The sequence below is a fragment of the Pogoniulus pusillus genome, chromosome 23 (assembly GCF_015220805.1).
Source record: "Pogoniulus pusillus isolate bPogPus1 chromosome 23, bPogPus1.pri, whole genome shotgun sequence".
In the NCBI taxonomy this organism is placed as follows: domain Eukaryota; kingdom Metazoa; phylum Chordata; class Aves; order Piciformes; family Lybiidae; genus Pogoniulus; species Pogoniulus pusillus.
Window position 1 is genome coordinate 22,688,559 of NC_087286.1, and position 26,593 is coordinate 22,715,151.

General features: G+C 48.4%; 2 protein-coding genes across 9 annotated transcripts in view; both read left to right on the plus strand.

Moving 5' to 3' along the window:
* LOC135185774 (mitogen-activated protein kinase kinase kinase 3-like) overlaps positions 1–16,811 on the plus strand; it is a 77,538-nt gene extending 60,727 nt beyond the window's left edge. For 7 of the 8 annotated variants that reach the window (XM_064162899.1, XM_064162896.1, XM_064162898.1 and 4 more), the window contains 10 exons: positions 286–419; positions 3,100–3,173; positions 5,648–5,715; positions 6,951–7,043; positions 8,013–8,207; positions 9,028–9,176; positions 9,772–9,903; positions 12,411–12,540; positions 13,138–13,315; positions 14,129–16,811. In XM_064162899.1, the coding sequence (XP_064018969.1) occupies positions 286–419; positions 3,100–3,173; positions 5,648–5,715; positions 6,951–7,043; positions 8,013–8,207; positions 9,028–9,176; positions 9,772–9,903; positions 12,411–12,540; positions 13,138–13,315; positions 14,129–14,357 (1,382 nt within the window). In that variant the 3' untranslated portion in view covers positions 14,358–16,811. The remainder of the gene's footprint in view (positions 1–285; positions 420–3,099; positions 3,174–5,647; positions 5,716–6,950; positions 7,044–8,012; positions 8,208–9,027; positions 9,177–9,771; positions 9,904–12,410; positions 12,541–13,137; positions 13,316–14,128) is intronic. The other variant, XM_064162903.1, reaches the window with a different exon arrangement.
* Positions 16,812–19,030: 2,219 nt separating this feature from the next.
* On the plus strand, positions 19,031–24,801 carry ACAA1 (acetyl-CoA acyltransferase 1). Its single transcript, XM_064162905.1, has 8 exons — positions 19,031–19,259; positions 20,080–20,159; positions 20,581–20,623; positions 21,025–21,123; positions 21,500–21,580; positions 23,417–23,607; positions 23,694–23,873; positions 24,628–24,801. Exons 1-8 carry the CDS (start codon positions 19,117–19,119, stop codon positions 24,750–24,752), a joined length of 942 nt encoding a protein of 313 aa, XP_064018975.1. The 5' UTR covers positions 19,031–19,116; the 3' UTR covers positions 24,753–24,801.
* The last annotated feature ends 1,792 nt before the right edge of the window (positions 24,802–26,593 follow it).

The window sequence follows — 26,593 nt, forward strand, 5'->3', positions numbered from 1 at the left end:
GCATCATCCAGCATCTGGATCCAGCATACAGCTCTTAAGATCCAGGATAGGTTGAAGGCCAAGTCTTCTAGATGCTGTGGTAGTCCCACAGTAACAAACTGTCACTGCTGCAGAACATTTGCAAGGTCCCCATAAAGTGTCACATCTCTAGCTTCTGCATTACCTTCCACACAGATTCAAACCCAGCAGCATCTCCAGAAGGTCTGTGATCACTGGAAGAGTGTTGCTTGAACAACTTGGATGTGGCAAGTCCTCCCCTTCACCCATTCTTTTCCCTTGTCCTAGGCTCTCTGCACACTGGCCGGAGCTCTCCACCCCCAGGGAGTGTTCCTGAAGAGCAGCAGCAAATTGCTCGTCAAGGATCCTACACCAGCATCAACAGCGAGGGAGAGTTCATCCCTGAGACCATGGATCAGAATGTAAGTGGGGCTGGAGCACTTGGGTTAAACTGAGACAGCATCAGGCATGAGAGCAACTGCGCTGGGAGTGCCGTTCCTGCCACTGAACCCCCAGTGGGCCCTCTGCATGGGACTCAGGCCATTTTTTTCCAGGAATGGGTGCCCCTGGGTTTGACATGCTCAAGAAACAGCAAGCCCAGTTTCCCAGAACCCTAAACGCCAGCTGCAGTGGTAGCGGCTGTGTGCTCAGGCACCTCAGGTAGCTCTGGAGGAGTGTAGGTCTGGGACACATGTGCGTGCCAGCTGCCAGGCCCTTGTGGCCACAGCCTTCCTGGATGCTGGGATGAGGAGGGAGCTTGCCAAGCAATGATTGCCTGTGATTGCAACAGCCTGGGGATGTCAGCAGTTTTTGCTGCTTCCCCTGTGCTGTTTCTGCCTCAGCTCCAGTTACAGTTTTTGGCTCTGCCCTCAGCCTTTCTCTGGTTTCATCTCTGCCCCTCCTCCATATATTTTCCTCCCTTAATAAGGACTTTGCATGTTCCATCCGTCAGTACTGAAAGACCAACTATTTCATCTGCACAGTGATGAGCAGTATCTCTTCCTCCAGTCATTTTGAACCCCCAGTGGGGAAGACTCTGCATTGTCAAAGGCTCAGTGGGGGAGAAGCTTACACCTCTCCCTCCATTTGTATCTCTGCTCAAGCTGTAGATCCAAAGAGGAGTATAGTATAGGTCTGCAGAAATCAATTTGGCATGCAGTGCACTCTTGCAAAGCTCTTGGAAGGGCAGGACCGGGATCTACAGTTTTCAGGAGGGCTGGCTTTGCAGGAGGAACATGGATAGGCATCCAGAAGGCACTAAGCTCACTCCAGCAGGCTGTTGTGATGGCCCCCAAGAGTCTTGCCTGAGAACATGTGCATTTGCTACACTCAAATAGCTCTGCTTTTGTGTGCAGGCTCTTTCAGTGTTTCCATGGCAAATATATGTTTTCAATGGTTTATTATACAGCCATTAATAAAATAAGAAGTCACTTTGGGTGAGTCCTGGCAACGTCACAGTACAGATGTGTCTTGTGCTCCTTGCAGCCAAAAGTTGGCTTTCCATCAGTTTCACATGCCTTCCAAACACGTTTGGTAGGTTTAAAATGAAGTGTGTGTGTGTGTGTCCACAGAGGGAGGTCCTATAAACCCCCCTTGGGTGTAAATCAGTGCAGCTCCACTGTCTGTGAGAGGAGCTCCATTAGCAGTGGCTGAGGTCTGAGCTTGCTTCTGATGAAAGTTCCTAGATGCTTGCCTCATTTTTCCCCAGCATCACACTGTCGGTGGCCTGCTGCCCTTCTCTGGCATATTAAATGGAGGGAAAAAAAAGAGATTTGGGGATGGGACTTGTTTACCCCATGTCCCTGAGAAGCTGTGCTTTTCCTCCTGTGGGCTTTGCCTGGAGAATGTTTTTGTGCTGCAGCTTCTGTGTGTGCCTTGTGGAAAACCACTTACAAGTTGATGCTTAATGCTTTTGGGGGATGCCCCTGTGGAAGCCTGTGATGTAACAGAGGTTGAGTCTGGAGCCAGCTCAGATTCCCAGTTTTATGCTATTGAGAAATGAATCTGTTGAGCATTATTTTAACTGCTGGGAGAGACCTGGCATGGCTTGTAGTGATGGAGAGTGGGTCCAGCAGAGGTCTTGCTCCTCTTCAGCTGGTCCATTTTGAAGATTAATGCTTTGGGGTTAAAAACAGGGAAGCAAAAAAAAAACCCCACACTTTCCAGCTGGGTCTGTTCTGCCAAAACAATGCAAGCTGTTATGGCAACCAGCTGGGGAGGTCCAGCACAGGAGCAGTGCATGGGAAGGGAGGCTGCTGCTGTACATGGGGATGGAGAAGCAGTGTGGGTCCAGGAGCCAGTGAAGGGCGACTCCATGTGATGCTGAACCCTTGTTGCTCAGCTCTCCCAGGAATGAGATGGACTTGGGGCTGGCTGTGGAGTAGGGGTTAGGAAAGACACAGTGGGTCTGTGGGCAGGAGGAAGCATCATACCAACTGCAGCACAGCATGGCCCTGAGCAGGGCCTGTAGAAGTGCACATAGGCCCTAGGTTTGCCACTTGATACAAAACCTCTATTGTTACTAACCAGCTATAAATAACCCCATCCAGTACAATGTCTCATCCAGGAAGCAACACAAATGCAGCTTTTGACTCACTGATCTAGTGAGAGCCAAGTCGGTTGCTCCAGCCAAAAGCCTTGATGATGCTTTGCTTATCACTGGAGAGGAAGGCTGGTGGTGTGTGCTGGGGAAGTCAGGAGTCCAGGGCTGTGGCACACACAATATGCACTCGGCCTTGGGTGCATCATTTGTGTCCTGATTTAGTGTTGTATTTTCATTTCCCACAAATACTTTGAGCATTTTGTATGTCACTGACTTCTCAGCACACTGTGAACATCAGGGTGCTAATTGTCTTTGCCTCGATCTCCCTCCTACCAGATAGCAGTTGGAAAGAACAATCCAGAGGGGGCATTATAAATGGATTTCAACTGGGAAGAAAACTTTTGTTAGACTGGAGCTCATCTTCACTGAGGCTGTCATCAGCAGGTGTAGATCAGGTGGCTTTGGTGGAGCCTTTTCGACCCTGCAGAGCTCTGCTAGCACTGGACTCTGAAGAGCTACAGTCTGTAGTTTTATTGTTTTCCCTTTATTTTCAATGTCAGATGCTTGAAGCTTTCATCAGCCCTGATGACTCGCTGTCTGGGAGCTGCCAGTCACTGGACAGATCTGTGGACAGGTGAGTTGCACATGTCACATCATTCTGCAGCAGGTTTCTCAGGGAATTCATCGTTGCCCCCTACCTGGAAATGTTCAAAGCCAGATTGGGTGGGACTTTGAGCAGCATGGTCTAGCGAAAGGTGTGCATGCCTAGGGTGTTGGAACTAGATGATCTTTAAGGTCCTTTCCAACCCAAATCATTCTGTGATTGTGTGTTCACAAGCTGAAATGCAGCTCCTGCCCTGTGGTGGGAGAGTGGAGCCAGTGACATCCCTTAAGGGTTTCTGTTGAGACGAGGATGCACCTGAGAAGACCAGATTTATCCTGAATGCTAAAAAACAGATCCTGGCACAGGACATCTTTGGTATGATTTGAAATGCAGTGATCTGAGATGCACAAAGCCACATACAGCCTGGCTTTTGTGTGCCCAGATTTTCTCTTTGGGTCTCTCCTACTTCTCTGACTTTCTGCAGTCACTAGGTCCAATACTCTGTTAGCCTCTCCATGCCTCTGAGCCCTGCTGTTTGCTCTTCATTGACCACTTGTACATTCAGCAGCCCCTGTACACTGCCAGCAGCCCATAGATGTGTCAGTCAAGGTGCTGAGGACACCAGACAAGGAAGAAAGCTAAGTTTAGCTTCTCAGCAGGAAGCAGCTGCGACACACTGTACTAAACATAGCTGCCAGTTCAGTAGTTGGTGCTGCTGGTTGGTCCAAGCTCACACATGTATGTGGTGACTGTGTGCTTGATGCTGTGAGCAAGACACTATGTCCTTTGGGGAAGCAATATGTATGTGTATATATATGTGTTTTTTTTCCATCTGCACTAAGATTTTCCTTTCTTTTGTCCCTGCTGCTTTTGCCATGCAGCGTCAAGGCTGGGTTCCTGCATGGTGTTGGTTTTCATTGTGTGGCATGGCTTTGGGTTTGCAGGCTATGTGTGCTTTGGATCTGTCTTAGCATCTAGGGTCCATTTCCTTTTTGTGGCTTTTTAATAGTTTCCTGTGATGTATTTCACTCATTGTTAACAGCCCTATCGGGAGCGGATTCCTTGTGCTCCTAGCCTTTTCTTTGCATGGACTTAGTTAGGAAGAACCACAGGAAGGAGTCATGGCCTGTTGTAATGCAATCAATGGGAGCTGAGATGGAAAGTGCTGGGCAGGTTTGTGAGAGGGTAGCATGGCTTTGATTATTGCATGTGAAGAAGCAGGGAGTGTGTTTCAGCCATGGACCAATAGGAGCTGGAAGAGGGCCACAAGGAGGGCTGTAATCTTCAGAGACAGAAAAAGGAGTATGACTAGGTCCTGCAAAGATGTAACTGAGCCCTTGCATCCGATTGTGTGAGATGGCATTAGGCCTGAAGAGGGCAGGTTAGTCACTAGCACGGTGACCAGTCCGATGCTAAGAAAATAACACAACAAAGTCCACCTTGCTGTAGCAAACCTGCCATGGTCAGCTTTGACTACAAGAGATTTCAGAGTGCTTTACAAAGCAGAGTCCTACTACTGTGCCATTTTGTTAAGAGAATAAAAGCCATCTGTCCAAATCATCTGTTCATGAAGAATCATTAACAATAGAAGAAAAGACCTCTAAGATCATCAAGTCCAACTGTCAACCCAACATCACCATGCCCACTAAACTACATCCTGAAGTGCCACGTCTGCACACTTTTTGAACACCTCCAGGAGTGGTGGCTCCACCACTCCTCTTAGCAGCCAGTTCCAACGACCAATTGCTTAGCTTTTATTGACCCTTACAGAGGCTGGGGTGAAATTAGGCTTTAGCATCCTCTCAGTGTAGTTTTAAGACCTTGAGCCTTGAAGCACTAATCTTAAGTTTTACCTCCTGATCTCCTGGGACTGTGTGCGTCCAGTGGCACACCATCTGTGTGAGGATGGTGAGGATGATGCTTGAGAGAAGAGAAATCCTGCATGAATCAGGTGTGACTGAAGCAGTCTAATGTGTACATCTGCAGCAAACAAGCAGTGCTCATAAAACGCGGAGCTGCAAGGTTGAACAGCTGATGTGGAGGGAAAAGAAGCTACTCTGAAGTGATAAAACAGTGGAACAGGCTGCCCAGACAGGTTGTGGACACTTTCAAAGCCCATGTGTTTCTGTGCAACCTGCTCTGGGTGAACCTATGTTAGCTTGGGGTTGGACAGGATGATCTCCAGAGGTCCCTTCCAACCCCTGCTATTCCATGATTTTGTGGTTCTGTGCCATGGGCTGTGGCTGTGTGGTTTCAGTCTGATGACTGTATTTTGCAGCATCCCTTTTGTTGTCCACAGGGAACGAGCCACGATCCAGCAATAATCCTTCAATCTTAATCCTTGTGCTGGTTGAGGGTGGGAGCTCAGCTGGGGCTGCTCAGTGCATCTTGTGGCACAGCCAGTCCTTTCTGCTTGTAATCACTTCCTAATTTATTTCATGGCCTTTCAGATATAATCAAGTGTTTGCTTTTTAAAAAACATTTCTTTTTTCATGCCTTTGCAGCCCTCCCTTTACCCAAACCCCTGTTCCTGGAAGGAAGACCCATCCCAAAGACAGTCTTGATTGCATGGGTAAGCACTCTTTGAGGTTTGTGTTTGCTTAAAAGTATAAAAAGCATGTAGTAAAGAGACTGGATAATGGCTATTAGAGAGATGAAACCACGTGAAAAGTAATTAAACAAATCGAGCAAACCAACTCCATTGCTTAGGTTAGACTTCAAAAAATGACCCTGCAGTGATCAAACATGAATGTTCTTTTAAAATCAAAAGATCCAGAGCATCAAACACAGGCAGGGTTGCTCTCATCATTGTTAACCCTTCTTGGCTCTGCAGCAGTAGTGGCAGCACTGAAGGACCTTTGGGCCTGGATCAGGAATCGATTTGCAACACAACTGTTCAAACGAAGTAGCAGGGGCCCTGAGGTAAATGGATGCAAGCAAGTGAAGCTGTTGAAAGAGGAAGGACAAGTTCTGTGTTGGGAGAAGTTGCTGAGAGAGCCTTGCTTTTGTATTGGTAAACACCTTCAAGGTGCTGGCCAGCAGGGAAACAGCCTAGTGGGATTGTCTTTTGTCTCTTAGTACCTGTGAGCTGCTTTCCAGTATCCTGACATTTCCCCCATAGCAAAAGCCCTGTCCAGGCTCTCTAGGGATTTAACACCTCCTTCCCACTTGCATTGATAGTAACAACCTGCAACACTGCAAATGCTGTTAGAGAAAAGTGGCATTGGTAACTCAAAAGGATAGGTTACTGCTTAAACTCACATAAACATCCGTCTGTTAAATCATGGAAAGTCTGGTAATGCTGTAAGACTTTCACTATTACACTGCCACATGGCAGTCAGCCTGTGGCAATAACTCATTATCTGGCCTGAGGCAGGATCCAGATTGAGCTGTGGTCAGTCTACATCGCTGAAGGTTTTAATGCATCCCTCATGGCAAGGGAAGCATTTTGCTTTGAGACACCTGCCTGCATGCTCACACATGGGTAACCAAAAACTTCTTGACCTGTCCTTGTTGCTTTTCTTGCTGACCATATTGCAGCCATTATGTGGTCTTCTTGTGCAGTGCTGTAATAGGGAAATCATGCTCAAATGCAGCAGAGGCCGGGAACGGTCTCCAGGGAGCAACTGCTGGCCCCAGTCTAAGACAAACAAATCGGAACAGACTGTGTCATTAGAGCTGGATGGAGGAAAAACAGGAGGTGAAAGATAGGGAGGGAATGACAGATATTTTAATCTCAAATTATTCAGTGCTATCAGCAATGGTCTCCTGTGCTGATCTCAAACACATCTCCTTTCCTCCTGTCAGATTTTGACATCCCCTTCTGCGAGAGGTTTGGGAAAGGGGGCACCTTCCCAAGGCAGTACCACCTCTCCCAAAGTCGCAAGGACTACAGTGATGGTAAGAGAACAATGGAGAGCTGGGGAGGGAGGTGCTTCGTCTAGGATCTCCGTGGCTTGTGACAATGACTAGGATTAGAGAGAACTGGAAAGAAGAGGTTTACAGTAAAGGGAGAGCCACCAAGTAATTTGGGATTCACCTGTATGTCCTGAAGAGCATCCTCTCTGAGACCTTGGGGGTCTGCTCTTGGAAAGTGCTGAGCACCTACAGCATGTGTGCAAGTCAGTGCTCAGCTTCTCTGCTTACAACTGTTAGTTTAACTTAGCCACGTGGGTGACTGGCGTTTCTCATTCCTGGTAATATCAGCCTTTCTGTTCCCCTAAACTGCTTGGAATTGAGCACCCTGACTTGTGACCTTTACAGCAGGTTTCTCATAGAGAAGTAATTTCAGAGTAGCAGTGTCTATTCACATATCTGTTTTAAGCTGGTGAGATCTGAGCTTTGGGGACCACTCCATCACCTTTTTGCTGCTGCTTCTTTTACTGTATGAAACTGCAAGTAATGGGAGCCAAAATTGAATAAGAATCAAATTCCCTTGAGAAGAAAACCACTGAGGACATGCAGACAGCACACTGAGCCTTCCAGAAAGAACTTCATCTCTCACTGATGCCACTCTTGTGAAAGCTGTTATCACAGCATCTGGTGCTGCTTGTATAGCCATTTGGATGGTGGACTTAGAGGATGGCAGGCCTTATGTGCAGTTCAGAGTTTAATTGTGATTAATGATCAACAAAACCCCTGACGTAATTAAGCTGCTGTGTACCCCTCTAAAAACGTCTGCCTTAGATGTAATGCCTGCTGTTAACAACTCATAAATTGAGTTCAAAACATTCAAGGGCTCTGCTTCAGTTTAAACTCATTTTGTTTACTTTGAAGAGATGCATCTCTGGATCTGGGTGGCAAGAACGCAGTGTTAGGTAGATCCAAGCTGTGTGTTCTTGCAGTAACTCTTCACCTTTTCTCTTACAGGCCGAAGGACTTTCCCTAGGAGCTACTTTCCACAGGAGAACTTGTTTCAGCTTGTCCCTTCTAGCAGAACCAAGAGCTTTAATGGAGACAGCAAACTCAGCACCTTACAGTACGAGGAGTGCACACCCAAATGGTGGAACAATTGTGAAAAAGGTCTGCAGGTGTTCAGCACCTCCCCTACGAAAGCTAGGAACTGTGAGTGAATCAAATCTGCTCATGTCTGAGGTCTCAGTGCACCTGGGTCTTGACACAAAATTGAGTTTCTGTGACCTGCTGGGTTCCTGGCCATTGGTTAATCTAACCATGTGTGAGTTACACACACTGTATCTTACCCGGGCCTGGAGCTGAGGGCATGTGTGAGCTCAGCTGGTGTTCATCACTTGCTGAGGTGCAGAAAGTGGATTGCGTACTGCAGTGTCTGTGTGCTCCTGCAGCAGAAGCTTCCAAGAGACTTAGGAGGTGGGAGCAAATACATCCAGAGGCTCCATTCCTTGGCTTTGGGTGCTATCATTCCAGCACCCAAAAATGATGTTGCAGGCTGCTCTGGTATTGTAAGACTGCCTATGCTACAGAAATGGGTGCATCCTGGGTCTGTGCAGTGATGGATAACAACCCAGAAATGACCAGTGAGACAAAACCTTTTACTGGTCTTTGCAGGGGTTTCTGGGTCAGCCATGTTGTATCCTGCTATGTACTCATGTAGCAGAGGAGAGAAAGTCCAACACTGGCTAAAAAAGCAGCTTATGGAGGAAAGACTATTAAAGAAACCTGAATTTTCTGGGACTGGTTTCTACTTCATACTAGTACAGACTGTGAGACATCCCACACAGCCACACCAGTAGTGCTAGTGCAATTCAAACTGATTTGTCACAGTGCTCCTGTGAGAGGGTGGCTCACTGCCTGCCCTGGTGAGCAAATTCTGAGCCAGATCCCTACCCTGTATAGGATCATATGGACCCTGATGCTGAAGTCTCCCTGTCCTGCATTTTGTTCAATCCTCTCTTCTCTTGTGTAGCCCTGCAGGCACCTGTGAACTGGAGGCTGGGGAAGCTGCTTGGAAGAGGAGCTTTTGGGGAGGTTTATCTCTGCTACGATGCGGACACTGGCCGGGAGCTGTCAGTGAAGCAGGTGCCTTTTGACCCCGACAGTCAGGAGACAAGCAAAGTGAGTAGGAGGGCAGAACTGTGTTCTGCAGCACATTGGGGAATTATGGGCTGGAGGCTGAGGGTGAAGGTGGCATAGGAGTCTGTGTCCCTGGTGGAAGACAGTGTGTGGAGGTAATATGTGGTTTGCACTCTGCACTGTGATCCTAAATGACTTTGTAGCAGCAGATTGCACACTCTAATTCTCTAATACTCTTGATTAAGTTGGCCTGCTCTGTCTTGGGTATCATCTATTGCAACTCTGTCTCTGCTCTTCCTTGGTTTTGACCTTCTTGCTCCCTTCACTTTCTTCCATGTTTGGGCACTGCATTAGCTTTGCTAGTGTCTTCCTTCACACCTTTCCAGCAAAACTCCTCAAGCACAAGTAGTGATAATGAGCAAACCTGTCTCAAAGCCAGCCCTCATGTTTCCCATTTGTCTTTATCATTACTGTTTTTGTAGGGCACTGATCTTCATTTCCAAGCCTCACGTGGCTGTTGTCCTTGGGGGACCATTTCACAGGTGCTAGGAAGAATGCTCAGCATCGAGCAGTATTTGGGTGATGCTCCCAGAGTAACCATTCCCTTTCATCATGAAGTGTGCCTGGTCTGTTGCAGGAGGTGAATGCCTTGGAATGTGAGATTCAGCTGTTGAAGACCCTTCGTCATGACAGGATAGTGCAGTACTACGGGTGCTTGCGGGATCCTGAAGAGAAGAAGCTATCTATCTTTGTTGAATACATGCCAGGGGTAAGTGCAGGTCCTGCTGAAGATTGTCCTGGGTGGCAGAGAAGAGATTTAGATTGCCCTAGCCTTTGGTAAAATTAGGATCGGGAGTTAAACTGCTAGACTGCTCTTTATCTCGTGAGCCAAATCAAAACAGTGGATGCCATGGAAAAGCTTGGGTTCTGTTATGGCAAAGCCCCTCAGCATGGAAGGTAGGTTTTAAGTTTGAACCCTGAAGCAGGGTGTGTTCACAGTCTGCAATGTGAACTTGGCAAATGTTGGACACGATCCATATCTGTCTCCAAACACAGTGGCTTGAGCCCATCTTTGTATTTATTGCAAATCCTTGCAGGAAAAGCTAATAGTACAACTGTCCAGCCACAGCTGTCACGAATTATTTATGGGTTGCAGCACATGTGTATTAAAACAGTGGTAGCTGTAAATCTTCTGTTTAGGACAGAACTTTTTGTTGGTAGCATTATCCTCTCATGCAAGAGTGGCGATGGTTTGTGAGTTTGCTGATAGAGGACAAATAGACCAGGGGAAGAAGTAGATCAGAAAGCTTTGAGAGAGTCGAAGCAGGGGCTGGAGAAGGCACACAGATGAGCTGAACATCTTTCTCTATTTGCAAGCATGTGAATTAAATCTGCTGTCCTGACAAAGCTGGTATAAATCAACATCGTGGTATTTACATTGCCAGAGGATCTGTTCTCCTAAATCCTGCCTCTCCAGCTGGATTCATTCCTCAGAGTGTGGGAGATTAAACCCTTCTTTATACAGAGATTTGTAAGGTCAGAAGGAACTAAGCCATCTGGTTGCAAATAATCATGGTCATTAGTAAGTGTGCTAGAAGCTCTTCTAACACATCTTGCATGTGAGTGGTCAGGTGGACATCCATGCAAAGTCCCTTCCAATCTCGGTGCCACTTCTCTCCCTCTGGACATGCTTCTGACTTCCAGACCTTGCCACAAGACATGGACCCAAAGGAGTAAACCCCAGGAGTTTCAGCAGTCCTCTTCCTGCTTACTCTGCAGCATGCCTGTGTTTTTAGCAGCCAGGAAGCCACCATTTGATGCTGTGCTTACTCTGCAGCATGCCTGTGTTTTTAGCAGCCAGGAAGCCACCATTTGATGCTGGGGCAGGGTCCAGCAGGGCTGGAAGTTGAATGTTTGTTTTTTTTAATGATAAACCAGAGCTCTGACTAAATACAGATTGACTTTTTGTGCTGCAACAACAGCTCATTTCACAAAAGCAGTTCGGGGCTGTGGTTCCCAATGCTGGTGGAAGTGAATGAGTTCCCAAACCTTACAGGACAGCAGCTCTGCAATGCTGGGCCTGGCCAAGCTGACTTAATGCACCCACAGCTTGGAAAAATTCTTCATGGGGCCAAGCTTAGGTGCTCCATTAGCCTGGCATTCTTACAACTGCCCTCATTAAGTAGCTGACTCTGTTTACTGCCCATAACTTTTTTTTTCATTTATGGTTGAAAACCAAGATGATCTATTTGACTGCAGACCTTGAAGACCCTATTTCCCCTTCTTGTTTAATATCCCCCCAGTGGGGTGAGGGAGACCAAGATAAGAAAGCTTGTTTGGTACTGGGTGAGGAGACACAATGTCCTGCATACAAGTTGTTGGAGGGTCTAATTTCAGAGAAGCTCGAGTTACTTCTGCAGTGCTGTGAAAGGAAAGGTCCATCCACAGGGTCACCAGCCCCAAAATAAGGCCAGAACAGTGGCTGGGCAGGGCAACAGCAGAGGTGGGTTGATGTGGAAAAGCTAATACTGTTTGAGTGACTGACGTCGAGCAGCTGACAGTTCCCAGAACAGAAGGACTGTAGCAATCTTGAGTCATCCCCAGAGCTACAGGACAGGCAGAAATAGGATGAGTTTCCCCTCCTGCTTTCTAGCTAACCTGACATAAAGCTGGGTGCAGCTTCTCTGTTCAAACCCCACATCTGCCTCTGGTTCCTGCCTGCTAAAAGCCATCTTTGGCACAATGAGGGACATCCAAGTGAGCAGAAACTATAGCTAAACGTGTTGCAGGTGAGAGATGTCTGCACCCCTGCTTCCTTTCCTCTTTGATAAATAAACTCAAACCAGAAGGAGACTGCATCCTGGGTCAGAATTTAAAGTACTTGCAGATCATCTGGCCTGGGTGGTGGTGTTGAAGCAGTTCTAGGGGGGGCTGATCGTGTCCATCGTGGCAGTGGGGCCTTGATGTGAGAAGTTGTGGGGTGAGGCTTTGTAAAAGAGTGAAGGTTGAGTAGATCCCCTCCTTGGGTCCTTCACTGTGACTTCCTGACGGCATCCAGCCACTAGAGGGGGAAAGAGGTCTGTAGCGCTGGTGAAAGGTGGCACACCAGGTGCACGCCAGGGACCGTGCCTCCGTTCGCGTTTATCTTGCTGTTTCCACAGCAAAGCGGAGAGGAAGTTGAGCTGAAAGAGAGTGGCCAGGGAAGTTTACAAATGCACTGTGAGGTGGTGGTTCTGCAGGTCTTTATGGTCGGTGCCTGTTGTTTCTTTGCAACAGGGCTCAATAAAGGACCAGCTAAAAGCTTACGGTGCTCTGACCGAGAACGTCACTCGGAAGTACACCAGGCAGATACTGCAGGGAGTCTTCTACTTACACAGCAATATGATTGTCCACAGGGACATTAAAGGTGAGTAGGTAATGCAGAGAAGGCTTCTGGCTTGCCTGAGTTTGTTCAATGCAACTTCCCCCTACCCCAAAATCAATTCTTGTGCAAAACATAGTACTGGGCTCTGGTATTTAAAGTATTTTTGCTGCTGACCTTGACCAGGCTCTTGAACCAGCAGCTGAAACCGAAATCTTGTGCTGTCTTACTTCTTGGGAAGCACTCTTGAGAGAGATTATTGTTTGTTTACTGCTTTTACACATCCAAAACCCCGTGTAACATACCCAAGAACTGAGAGACGTTGGAACTCAGAGAGATCTTAGGCTCTATTCTCCTGTATGCAGGTGAGGAGGATGTTCTTTCATCTCCTGTTCACTGCTCACTTTTAGGAAACTTACTGAATGAGGAGGTGCTAGTGGGAGTCAGCCCTCTCGGAGAGCAGCTGCCTGCTGCTGGGAGAGAGGGATTTTATGTAATGCTGAAACCAGCCCCACCAAATCCCTTTAGATTCCCTCATGTCCAGCTCTTCACTTGTGCCCTTCCTGCTCTGCTCACTGTAGCCACTTTAGTTCAGGCTGCTGCTTCATCTCTTAGGGTTTTTGCTTTTCTTTTTTACCTCAGGTGCCAATATTTTGAGAGATTCTGCTGGAAACGTGAAACTTGGAGATTTTGGGGCCAGTAAACGCATCCAGACCATCTGCATGTCTGGGACTGGGATTAAATCTGTCACGGGAACACCATACTGGATGAGCCCAGAGGTCATCAGTGGAGAGGGCTATGGAAGGAAAGCTGATGTGTGGTAAGGAATACAGTAGAAATCCCACCACTGCTGCTTAAACAGACCCATTGGGAAGTTGTGATGGTAACATCAGATATAGACAACAGCCAAAAGGTGGAGTGTTGCAAAGGATGGCGATAGGAAGCACAGTCTCCACAGTGTGCTTTCCACTGGGTGCCCAAGCAAGTAGGGTCAACAAAAACTTGTCCCTCCAACAGAGCCCTGCTTGAGAAGGAAGCCTAGGGAGTCCTTAGCAGGCAGCCAGGAACCCTGCCATCTCTAGCTCTGGCTGATGGAAAGGATTAGGGTCAGCTAGGAATGGAGATGGCAGAAAGGGTACCTGCTGATATGTGACCTCCTGAGCAAGCACAGGGAAACTTCTCAGGGTCTTTGCTGCTCATCTGATGTGCTCCTTCTGAGACGCATGTCAGAGGTGAAGTCAGATGTAGGCAAACACCTTTCATTCTGGCTAAGCTTCCTGGGGAGCTACAGGCTGTCACTGAAACTGGTGTCTAGGCTCGTGCTACAGTTTCCTCTCAGGGGACACTCCAGTAAGGACTCTCACAGTTTTGCAAAGCTTAGTATCTGCCAGTTAACATAGGCAGAAATCCCACCAGCATTAAGGCACGGCTTGCAAGTTCACTCCTAGTGGAACTGCAGAGCCCAGCCCCAAGGGTTCAGAGGGCCACACATAGCAGAGGTGTGTGCCCATCTCTCAAGTGGGTTTGCTCCCTGCACAGTCTGGTCCTAGAGCCCATTAGGCTTTCAAATGCACAGCCACCACCCTGGTCCCTTACTCCCTCTCTCACCCCTGTGTCCTCGGCCTTGTTGCAGGAGTGTGGCCTGCACCGTGGTGGAGATGTTAACGGAGAAGCCACCGTGGGCAGAGTTCGAAGCCATGGCAGCTATTTTTAAAATTGCCACTCAGCCAACCAACCCCCAGCTCCCTGATGGTGTCTCCAGCTCCTGCCGCAACTTCCTCAAGCAGATCTTTGTGGAGGAGAAGCGGAGGCCGACAGCCGAGGACCTGCTGAGACATCCCTTTGTCAACTGTGGGCTCTGAGCCCTGCCAGCGGGAGGGGGACAGCCGACAGACCTGTGGCCTTTTGTGCTCTGTGGTTCAGACCCTGGCCCTGGACTGTCCCGGCAGTGGCCCCCACAGGTTCCTTCTTGCTGGCTCAGCACCTGCCATGCCACTGGATCTCCAAGCTGTGCTCAGGACTGTTGGTGTTCGGAGTGAGGGATTTCCCAGAATGTGCGGGTGCTGGCTTTGAACCAAGAAACTTCCTTGCTGCCAGCAATACCAGGGTTGTCCCTGCCTTGCTGTGTTGCTTATCTCTTGGGGCAGGTTCAACCAAAAATGGGATCTGTGCCCCCTCCACCATGACAGTGATGCTGGCAGCATCCTCGGGACAGGCGGAGGAATAAGATGCTCATTGATGATCTCCACCTCTCACAGGGGAACAGACAGGGGCCTCAGCCACACTGGAGGAGATGATCCTCAGACTGCAGAGTTGGGGGGGGACCCGAGTGTCCCTATTCACAAGGGGACCAAACTCTGCTGGAGGCCATGGGACTAACTGGCACCTCTAACGAGCGGTGTTCAATGCTGTTTGTGCCTTAAGCAGTTATGGTCCAGGAGCAATGCTTGGCTGGGCCCAGAGCACGGGGTCGGGCGCCATGGTGCAGCCGTGATGGCTTTGCCTGTGTGTGTGCACGTGTGTGTGTGCGAGGTGTGGCAGAAGAGGTCTTCTCGGGGCACAGGAGGTCTCTGTGGGGTGCACTCGTGAACAAATGCCTGGGACCTTTGCCACAGGCTGTGCAGAGGGACGTTTCAATGCTGTTGGTCCCTGCAGTGGGCAGGGTTGAGCACCAGTTTGTGCTGGGAGCCCTCAGGGTTCAGGTGGGGCTGGAGGGGGCCTTGGAGAGGGTGGCTCTCTGCTCATAGTTGTTACCCTGCTATCCTGTGCCTCTGCTGTTATGCTGAGGCTGGAGGGATGCCAGTGCATTCTGGAAGTGGAGCTGCAGGAAGAGCCCTGTTGGTCTCCGTAAACCCCAAGTGGCAGAGAATAGTGCCTGCAGATCTGGGCTGCCAAGGGCTCAGTGCCGCCTTCTCTGTGCCTCATGGAATCAGCCCCTGGTGAGGGGAAGGAGGACATCATCTCCAAGGTATTGCCCGAGGGAGCAGCTGCTGGACCACGAGTCTCAGATCAGGAGAGCAGAGCTGTGAAGGTCAAGGGCATCTGGAACCAGGCTTCTCCTTGCAGTATATTGGAAGTTCTAGGAAAAAAAGAGACAGCAGTCTCGGGCCTCTTTGGCCAGTACTAATTTGCTAGAAACCTTGAGAAGGGAGCATGCACAGAGATCCTGAAGCTAATTAATCAGATCTTTGAGCACATTAATTGCATCATCCCACCTCCCCCTTCCCTGCTGCCTTAGCTGTTTCCGCCTGGCTCAGCAAAGGGTTAAATAAGCAGTTACGGGGAGGTTGCTGTCTTAATACTGCTTTTAATTGAAAATGAGAAATGTTGCTTTGACTGAAGAGGAAATTGAGAAATCGGTTTTTCATGTGACTTCACATATCCGTGAATTCTTCCTAGTGGAAGAGATCAAGACTTTGCACTGCTGGGGTGGTGGTGGGAGTGCTTCCTTGTCCACAGCTCAGGAAGGAGAAGCTAAGATGGAAATTCTTTCACTTAAAAAAAAAAAAAGAAACATGGGCAAATTAAAAGTGATAGCTAAAAAGGATTTCCTGTAAATTCAGGTGTGAAGTTGCCAAGGCCTATTACTGCCCAAGCTGTGCTCCAGTGAAGCTGGAGGTCTGTGGTGAGGCAGCACCAGTGTTTTGTTCCAGCTGAGCACAGCAGTGATGGGCAGATCTCCTCCAGCACAGGAGTTAAAGTTGTCTCCTTTCTCTGAGGGGGAATGAAGAATTATATTCTGTGAATAGGACCAAATCCATCAGCCTGTGCATTAATATGGCATGGATGGAAAGAGCTATAAGACAAATAAAAATAATTATTGTAGGCTGGGAAGGATTTTTATCAGAAGAGGGTAACAAAGTGTGTTTTCACCAACACTGAGAAAAAGAAACAAACCCCAAACCAATTTGAAAGCTGTTTTCTCCGTCATTTAACCCACTGAGCTTTGATTTTCTCACCCATTCATTGGTGGGTGGGTGCTCTCCTTCCCAAAGCCTAGAGAGCAAAACAGGGCTCCCGGGCTGGGACTGCCCCAAAATGCTCCCAGGGCCCTCAAACAGCCCAAATCCTCCCATGGATGGATGCGGCTTGTGTGTGTGATGTGTGTGTGTGGGCACGTGTGTATGATGTGTTGGCGTGTCTGTGGGGTGTGATGTGCTGGCATGTATGTGGACACAACCTGTATGTGTGTTTGTGACTCACTCCTCAGTGCCTTTGCCTGTTTGTTTTTAAAACCCTTGCAGTGTTCTGATGTACAGAATGAAACTAGAAGATGATGTAATATTATGCCATGTAAAGTTGTTTTTTCTTTTGTCTGTTGGGGTTTTCTCTTATTTTATGTTACTTTGCCTGCAGTGAGGCCTGGTGGCTTTCCCTCTGCGCTGCGTCATTATGTATCCAGCGAGGAATGGTTTTCCCTTGGCAGGAGGCTGGAGCAGGTCATCTCCCCTGCACACCAATGTAGTCCCTTGTCAGTAGGATGGATCCCAGCAGGCAGCAGCCGTGGGTGAGAGGCACAAGGAGAATGCCTGGTGTGACTGTCCCCTGGGTGGCAGCAGGGGTGGAAAGGCAGGGTGGAATTGATGGTTCCCGGGGTTTACCCTCGAAATAATGAATCTGTGCAGTTTTTCAGAGCCAACGGGCTCTGCCTGGCACAGAATCACAGAACATTAGAAGTGGGAAAGGACGTCCAAAGATCGAGACCAACCCCTTGCCTAGGATCACCTAGGGTAGTCCGCACAGGAATGCATCCAGGCAGGTTTGAAAGTCTTCGCTTTTTTTGGTTCCCTTTTTTTCCTTTTCGTCATTTATCCTTATTCTTTTATTCCTCCCCACCACCACCCTCCTACCTCCCGCATTTCTCGTATTTTCCCTTTTCATTTTGTTTAAATTTTCCCATTTTTCTTCATTTACTTGTTTTCAAATTCGTCGTTGATTTTAGCACGGCGTTGTTCACTTTCCATCACCTGCTTTCCTTTGCCGCTTTTGCTTCCCCTCTTTGCAGTCCCAGTTGCCGCCGGCATGGCGCCAAGGCACGGGCTGACCGTGGGGCGGAGGCATGCAAATGAAGGGGAGTGGCTACACTCAGGGGTGGGGCCATGCAAATCAGCTCGGTGCCGTGCCCTTACTCGGGGGCGGTGGTGGCAAGATGGCTGCGGGCGCTGCTGGCGGGGCGGTGCGACGGGTGCAGCTGGTGCTGGGGCACCTCTCCGGGACACCTGCGGGGCCCGGGACCGTGATTCGGGCAGCGCCGTGCGGGACCCGCGCCGGAGGCTCGCCGCGGGCAGCCAGCCCCGATGATGTGGTGGTGGTGCACGGGCGGAGGACTGCCATCGGCCGCGCCAAGCGCGGCGGCTTCAAGGTACGTCCCGGGAGTACCCTGCCCTCCTGTCACCCCTCCCGGTGCTGGATCGAGGTTGAGGCTCACCACAACTGCTGTCCGCACCCCGGGCCGTTGTGCTCCTGCTGCCTGCCTCGTCTCGGTACACACCCGGCTGCTCGCAACACCCAGCAACTTTTTCGGATGGTTTTAGTGCAGGGGGTACGTGGTCCAGGTACGGCAGCCCACCGGCACCCCAAAACCGGCAATGTACCGGTGAGTTTCCCGGCTCCCCTTGAGGCCACGGTGGGTCTCTACCGTTCTGCTTTGTCTGCTTTAGTCAGGTAGAGGAGCCCGTTGGAAAAGTAGTGTTTCCTTCCCTTAAGCACCCACAGTACTCATGGGACCCGTACTCATCAGACGCCCTCCTCCTGGCGCAGCTCTTCGTCTCACCCAGTGCCGGTTACAGCCACTCAGCGCTGTCCTGATAGAGGCAACAGCGTCGTGCCTGCATGGCCCCAGTGTATGTGTGCTGGTCCTTCAGCACAGGTCCCCTCTTGCTGGTGGTTGTTCCCACCCGTTCAGGGGTCAGCATAAATCAGTTCTCAAACTGAAGGGCTCTGCCTACTAAGGCTTGTCACAGATAACTAGAGGCATTCGGTTCTGAAGCCGCCTGCAAAGCATGCCACTGTCAAACCGAGCTAGAGAAGAAAGCAGCGTGGGTTGCAGTGCTGGAAAGAGCCCTGGGGTAAAACCCACGCAGAGTCACCTGGCTTTTGTAGGAAAAGGACAATGATCATGAGATGAGAAGCAGAGTAAATCTGCCTAAGCATTGCACCCTTGCTCAGCAGTCTGGAGGTGTGCTGAAGACAGGGGCAGGTTACCAGATTCGTCTGCTTGGGCTTACTTGTGTAGAGTCTCTGAACAGGAAAACCTGTTTTGTGGGCTCCCAGCTGCACATGAGCAGTGCTAATCCTCAGTGATTGTAGGATAACATACACCTGATGAACTGCTGTCTGCTGTTTATGACGGCTTGTCCTTCAAGATGTCAGTCTTCAGGCTGAGGTTCCCTGGGAGACTAGCTGTGTGGGTGAGTGAACAATTTCTGTCCAGACCTGACACTTCCAGGCAGAATAGCTCTCTGGATGGGTGACCTTCTGGTGTTCCATGGATACTACAAAGTGTTGTGGGGTTGGAAGGGGTTCAGTGGCCTGGCATTAGCTTTATTAAATCAGCATGTCCTTTGTGGCTGTTCTGTCAAGTGGTGGGGTTCTGATCTGGGTGCTGGATGGTACCAAGCCATGGTGATGTCAACATCCCTTCAATGCCTGCGGCAAGGAGCAAGGGAAAAGCAACCGACTGACTGGAATTGTATCTTTGCACTCAGAAATGTGCTGCAGCCTGGAGCTGGTGCTTTGATTGCAAGAGTTGCACAGTTTCTGAGGTAAACTCTCAGCCAGACCTGGGTTCCTCTTCCCCTCTCAGGCCTTGGCTATAGGAGCAGCACTGGGCCAGAGGTTGCGATGAGGCTCATGTGCTCCTAGGAAGTTTACATTAGATCACCTTTGCCTGGAATTAAGACTTTGATCCTGCACTTGGAGAGTTGTACAGGGTTTTGAGAGTTCTGCTGGCAAAGGACAGGGAGGCAGAGAAGAGGCTGATTCATCTGTTTGGGCTACTTGTGTAGAGCCCTCTGAAACGGAAAACCTGTTTTGTGGGCTCCCAGATGTACCTGCTGCTTCTCTCATACTGCAAAGCTGTGCTTCTCTCTGCTCTGCAAAGGGTCTGAAACCGTAGGCAGCCTCAAGTTTTATATGTTCGTTTCCTGGTGGTGGTGGTGGTTGTTGATGGTTTAGATTGAGCTGGGATCCTGGTTTCTAATATTTCACACCAGTGTCCTATTGCTTCTGTAAATCAGCATACAAACAACACTTATTGGAGAGGCACAGACCCAGCCTGCTGGCAGATATGAACATGGCAGGCCTTCCAGTATTTCTGGTCCCCATGAGAGCTCAGGAACTAGGCACTACAAGCGAGCCCCACTTACAGAGGAGCTTCTGAAGCCTCCAACTCATGTTGGAAATAATCTGTGAACTTTGCTTTCTTTTGGCACAGGACCAAATGGTGTCAACAAATCCTATAAAGAGATCTGTCTTGAACTTGAGGGTTAAAGTTTAATCAAGTGGTTTAGTGCTGTCTTTAGCGGCTTGGTTTGCTGGAGGCTTTCATCACTAAGCCTTTTTCAACACCGTCTGGTTTTTTAGTGGTATCCCAGAGACGGTGCCATGCTCGAGTGTGAACCGGCAGTGCTCCTCAGGGCTGCAGGCCATTATCAATATAGCTGGTGAGTGTTATGGGCCCTCAGATCAGTGCTGATGCCTGCCCCACTTCAAGTGCTCATTTCTTCTATTCTTCAATCTCTGAGCAATAAAAATGTCTTCTGCCATTAGGAATTTTCACTGTTAGTTGAGTACTTTAATATTCTTGAGTGGCCAAATTTACCTCTAGAGAAGTAGCTCGGTTTTCTGAGGATGAATTCTACCACCACTCACACATCAGCTGGCTTCTAGAAGGGTCCTTCCTCTTCTCTCTGATTGCATGTCATGTCATGCTCCTTAACCTCCTGCCTGCCAACAGTGTGTCAGGGCAGATGGAGCATGCGGTGTGGCTGCAGTGGGTTCCTCGAGTGTTTGTGAAAGCACTGCTGGAATGGAAGTGCTTTTGCTCCTAACAATACTGAAAGTGTTTATGCACTGCTGTTACAGGTGGCATCCGGAATGGATCGTATGACATTGGCTTGGCCTGTGGGTGAGGAAGACTTTTTATATAGTACTCCCTTAGGTGTCCTGAAGGCGACACTGTCCCTCTGCAATAGTTCTGATGTCAGTCTGTTTCCTAAGGCTGTTGAGTGCTTTTGTAGAAGATTAAGTCATCTGAAAGGGTCTGAAGGAAGGTGCTTGTTGGCATTGGGTCCTGTTATAGTGGAAAAAGGACCATTTTAGTTTAATAAATCGTTAGTAATTTATAGTACTTATACTGGTGACTGACAAGCTTCTGCCTCATCCAGTTCTCTCTAGCTTGCTGTGTTTCTGTAGGACAACAGCAAACCGTGTTGTCAAGGTAGCAAGTTTTGGTCAGCCTTAATGGAGTAATAACCATAAATGTAGCATAAAACACATGGGTTGCAAATTCATATCTTCTGTGTTTAGTGTTGAAACGATGTCCCTCCGAAGCACAAATAACCCTGGTGATATCAGTTCCAGCATGATGGAGAACAGCAAGGCTCGAGATTGCCTTATTCCTATGGGGTAAGTCTTTCCTCTTCGCAGAGCTGAAAGGTTTTCTAGATGATCTGTCCCCTTGTGACTATACTGCTTCAAATCAACCTGAACATGATAAGCCTGCATCTGTTTGTGTCAGGATCCTTCTTGGGTGGGGGTAGAAGATTTCTTGTGTGAAATGAGGGAAGATCAGTGACTCTGGTGAAGGATTTCCTTATGCCTTAAGGTTATTGAGCAAGGAAAATGGATTTGAACCTCATTTTGCTTCTAGATTTGATTCAGCATCTACTTCTGCCAAGGAGAAGGCAGAAGCCACTGCTTGTGCCTTGTGTTGCCGTAGTAGAACCCAACTGCATCTCCATTAGATGTCATTGCATTAATTCTTTGATGTTGTTTTCCCCAGAATTACCTCAGAAAATGTGGCAGAGAAGTTTGGAGTTTCCCGAAAGAAGCAAGACGCCTTTGCCTTGGCTTCCCAACAAAAGTAAATGTTTCGAGTTGTGTTTTTTAATCTTTTGATTAAGTAATATGTACAGATAGAAGATGCTTCCCAGGAGTGCTTAAATGCAGCCTCCATGTTGTCTTCCAAACCTTAACAGTGAGCTCGAGGTGGTCAGGGTAAAGGGCAATGTGTGTCCTGGGTGTTGTGACAGGGGAAGTTGAGCTCAGAGCTGTACTGGGGCTTGTGTGACCAATCTTGTGCATGTATCACCAGGCATACTGGCCTTTAGTAGTGAGTGCCCCACCGGTTTCCAGCGTCCAAAGGACACAAACCTCTCTGAGGTTTCTGAGATGAATATATGGTGTAGCATTTTCTTAGGGACTTTGGCTCAGTATCACCTGAATCTGAATGTGGGACTAGTAGCAGAAGGAACCTTTGCTAAGAGGGGAATGTTTAAATGTAGCTGTTTCTAGAGAGCTGTCAAGCCTATGAAAAGAGTGGCTTGTCTTTACTGCAAGTGTTTGGCTCCAAATGAGTCCAACCCTACCTCTAATAACCTTCCTCTTGGGTTCAATTACTGCCACAGTCAACTGACTCCAGGCCCACAGGGCCATACTGACAGCCTAGTGGCATGTGGTATATTAAGGTTGTTGCCAGCAAAGAGTTAAACTGAGGTTCAGAGATCTGTTTAAGCATCTCCCTGGTCCAGTCATTTATCTAATGCTGGAAGCCACTGCACAAGCCTGGGAACCTTTCTGTTCTGGCTACTCTTTGCAGGGAACTTGGCATGCCAACCCTTCTCACTGACACTGAGCTGGTAGCACAGAGGCTGTAGGAGCTCTGTTCTCACCTTACATGAGGGAGGGGCTGATTTTCTGGCCTTGCTCTCAGGATGGCTGCAGAGCCCTTTGCTCTAGCTATCACTTAGGTGGGAATATTAAATATTTCTATTTGATCAGTAACAGTGTGGAGTAATTAGAGGTGAAACAAGCCTTCAGCCTCCAGCTCATATTCCCTGTAAGGGGTGCTCTGCTGCTGGAAGGTAAATCTGAATCACCTCTGCTGTGGAGGCTTTTAAATATGATATGAAAGATAAAAATTGCATGCTCTGAGCTATGTCTAATTTAGTTAATTGCTTTCTGCCTACTTATATCGTTCTGGGCACGTTATTTGTTCCCCACTCTGAATGTTGCTGTCTCAGAGACCAGCTCCTATCTTCACCACACCTTTACCACTAAGTTAAGTGATACCCATCCATGCAGTCACTCTGAACTATACAATATACACTGCAGTCATCTGGGGTTGAAAGGTTACATTTACGTGCCAGAAGATTGCAGCTGGAGGTTATGGTCTAAAGCTCAGCTTGTCCTTCGTAGGCAAGCCACGAATGAGCAAAATTTCATCCGTTGCTTAACTTGTCAGAAATGATGAGGATTGTGTGGAGGCTTAGCCCACTTGCCTTGCTTTAAACTCTCAGAAATAGGGGTTGATATGTTTGGACATCAGGGTTCATGTATTTTCTTTCAGTGGTACCACTGGACAGTTGTTCTGGGCAGGCTCAAGGTTGTGCCATGGGCTGGTGGTGGTCGGTCAGTTACAGAGTTGCTGAAGGTGACAGAATGGGGATCTTGCTCAGAAGTGTGTGGCCCTGTGACCCACCTCTGGGCATAATGTCCATAATGTTAGAGAAGTATTTCTTGCAATGTTAGAGGTGGCTAGTTCTTTTTCCCATGAATGGAAGTGAGTATTTTCCTGTCATCCAGTACTCAGCCATGACATATCCTTGCATCAACTCACACCTTAGTTCATTCTCTTACTAACTGATTTCCTGGATGTTAGTTCTTCTGCAATTCAACCTTTAGTACTCTTCCTTCACAGAGCAGCAAAAGCTCAGCAGATGGGACTGTTTAAAACTGAGATTGTTCCAGTGAAGACCACTGTTCGAGATGATCAGGGCAACCAAAAAACAATCACTGTACACCAAGATGAAGGGATTAGGCCCTCCACGACCCTGGAGGGCTTGGCAAAGCTGAAGCCTGCTTTCAAAGAGGATGGTAGCACAACAGCAGGTCAGCCCTGCTGTTTAAATTCATGGTGTTCTGTGGTTTACCTGCCTTAGGAGAAAAAGGGGTGCTAATTAAAGCTCTTTCAACAGGCAATGCCAGCCAGGTCAGTGATGGAGCAGCTGCTCTTCTGCTGGCAAAACGCTCAAAAGCAGCACAGCTGGGGCTGCCAGTCCTGGGCGTGCTAAGGTCCTTTGCTGTGGTTGGAGTCCCACCTGATGTTATGGGCATAGGACCAGCCTACGCAATCCCAGTAGCTGTGGAGAAAGCAGGTAAGAACCACCTGTTGTTCAGCCACTCTTTGGCACAAGGCAGAGCAGGTTTTGTGGACTGGAATTTGAGATGAGATTCTTCTATTATGTGCAGTATCAGCCATCGAAACAGCAAACATAAATCCAAAACCTTACAAGAGATTCTGCCTTGGGGTATTGTCATACTCGTTTGTGTGTGAGTTGTCACCTTGGAGCAACTCAGGATGAAATCCCTACTCAGGCTCAACAAACAGTTAACATTTGTCAAATGATTTAATGTTCATGCACTGCTGATTTTAATTCCTTAATATGACCAGCCTGTGAGGATTATGTTTGGTTTGTTGGGTTTCTTTTCCTTACAACTTTGGCACATGACCAGTGGAATAGACTTTGCTCAGCGTTCTTATCACCCTCAACAGGTTGAATAGCTTTTACAGCTGGAAATTGTTGTGTCCACCTGTCATTACTGTGGCCACATGCTTACCTAGACTTTACTTCGCAGTCTTGAAATACCCTTCAGTCTGTAATCTCTGCAGAGAAGCCACATTGCATCCAAGGAAGCTTGGCAAACTGCAACACAGTACTGTGAGCTGTGGTCATCAGACACTGCTGTACCTAAAAGCATTCCTGAAGGTAGATAACTCTCCGTGGAGCATTAGTGGAGCAGAGCTAGAATTCATAACGTGAGGGTCTGAGTGAATCTTCACAAGGCTCTTTGATATGTTCACAAGGCAAAAATAATCTCCTTTTAAACCCTGGCTTTTCTGAACCGTAGGTCTGACTCTGAATGACATCGACATCTATGAAATTAACGAAGCCTTTGCAAGCCAGGTGAGTTACCTTCCTGTTGAGTTGCTGCGTTGCTTGGTAGCTGAGTGCTCTTCAGCTTGGAAGATTTGAACTTGTTCCACAGCCAAATGTTAATAGCGGTGCAGACTATTTTCCTTTTCCTTCAAAGAAAACTAAGCAGGGCATTGCTGATACAACTGAGTATTAAACAAACAGAAAAATATATCCACCAAATACAAGGGTCAGTTTTATTGTTGTATTCTCATACTGACTTGCAAAGTCTGTTTCACAAGGCCTATAATTTGTTACTTGGAGGTGTTAGGGTGAATTTGAAGCTGTCAGCAATTTGGAGGTCCTTAGCGAAAGGCCAGATGTGTGCTACTGTGTCTTCTACTTATCTATGACATGCCTGTTGGTGTGTGGGCTCAGTCTGAGATGAAGTTGACAGGCTTAGCCTGTTATCTTTGGATTTGTCATGCAGTCCCCACTCTTTTCCACTGGGAAAGATGATCTGACCGAGGTCAGGCCTCTTGAGTATGACCTGTTTAAGACTTCATAGAGCACATAGCACAATGGGTTGGTGTGCAGTAAACAACTGTAGCTTGAGCCTAAATTACCTTTTGAGGCACAAATCTTTTGAAGCCTCTAGAGCTGCCTGAGGTGGTCTGCCAGGTGTTTGCTGTCCCTCCTGTGTATGTGTATCAGCAGTCTTCTCTACAGTCCTCTTTGCTGAGAACTACTAAGCATCTTTGAAACAATTCCCTCTCTCATTCTTAGGCTGTGTACGGTGTTGAAAAGCTGGGGCATTCCTATGGAGAAGGTCAACCCGCCTGGGAAGGAGCATTAGCACTGGGGCACCCACTGGCTGTACTGGGTGCTCGTCAAGTTTGTGACTTTGCTCAATGAGTTAGAAACGCAGAGGGAGAAGGTGAGCACAGTGGAACACTGCTGGGGCCTTAATGCCTTGTGCCTGAGTAGCTTGGGCTCAGAGGCAGCTGGCAGGTTGGGTGTAACCTTTGTTCATACCCTTTGATAGCTTTTGAACACAAGTCCCAACGTTTTTTTTTGGGGGAGGCCTGGGTAATCTGTTGCTGCCCATGGGCATTCAGATGTCTCTTCTGGTCCAGGAGGGTGGTGCAGGACCCTGGAGTAGAGCATCATCACTGCAGTTAGAGCAGCAAGGCAGCGGTTGTAGACTAAGGATCTGTGAGGCTGTCCTGCACCTGTGTCATGCTTTGTGACAGTCTGGTCCCAGCCCACTGCTCAGGACTTGGGATTTTCCTGGCTGCTGTGGGCTGGCTTTGTCAATGGCTCCTCTGGGTGCTGGCACATGCAGTGTCACTCTGGGCTGCACCTGAGGGGTGAGCTGTGCCCAAGCCCAATAGGAAGAGAAAGAGTGTACTGCAGGCTGTTGAATGCCAAGCAAATCAAGCAAAGCCACTAAATCACCTCAGTCTGAAGTGGAGAGCTTGAGCTGAAAATGAGGCTTTTCACAAATCCTACTGCACATCATCTGACTGTCCAAATTTGTCTTGAACCTTACATCGTGAAGTCACAAGAAGGAAGCAGTGGTAAGAGGCAGCAGAGGAAGAGTTTCAATCCATCTGACTCAAGCAGTTCTATTCTCGACCTTGCTGCTGGTATGCCTGGGCAGGTGGCTGGAAGCTTGTTTCTGGCACACTGCTTCTCTCCACAAAACAGAGAAACATGTCCACGTGCTCTGCATACAACACCCTGTAAGAACCAGAGCCTGCTCCATAATTAGAATCTCCTGGTGATGCTGTGAGAGCAGGGTGGGGGTGGTACTCGAATTTAATGTGCTGGTGTTTTTCCCCCCAGAGTGAATCAGAGTGTGGTTTTGTTTTGCTTGGTTTCAGGGCGTTACGGTGGTTGGCATCGATTGCATGGTGTGGAACGCGGCACGGGCGCAGCAGCAGTATTTGAGTACCCAG

Bases quoted from the DNA above. Each gene is read 5' to 3' on its own strand.
- ACAA1 (XM_064162905.1), top strand. From the start codon at position 19,117: ATGGTGATGTCAACATCCCTTCAATGCCTGCGGCAAGGAGCAAGGGAA. The intron at 21,124-21,499 runs GTAAGTCTTTCC...TGTTTTCCCCAG, and splicing joins GATTGCCTTATTCCTATGGG to AATTACCTCAGAAAATGTGG. The intron at 23,608-23,693 runs GTCAGCCCTGCT...CTCTTTCAACAG, and splicing joins GGATGGTAGCACAACAGCAG to GCAATGCCAGCCAGGTCAGT.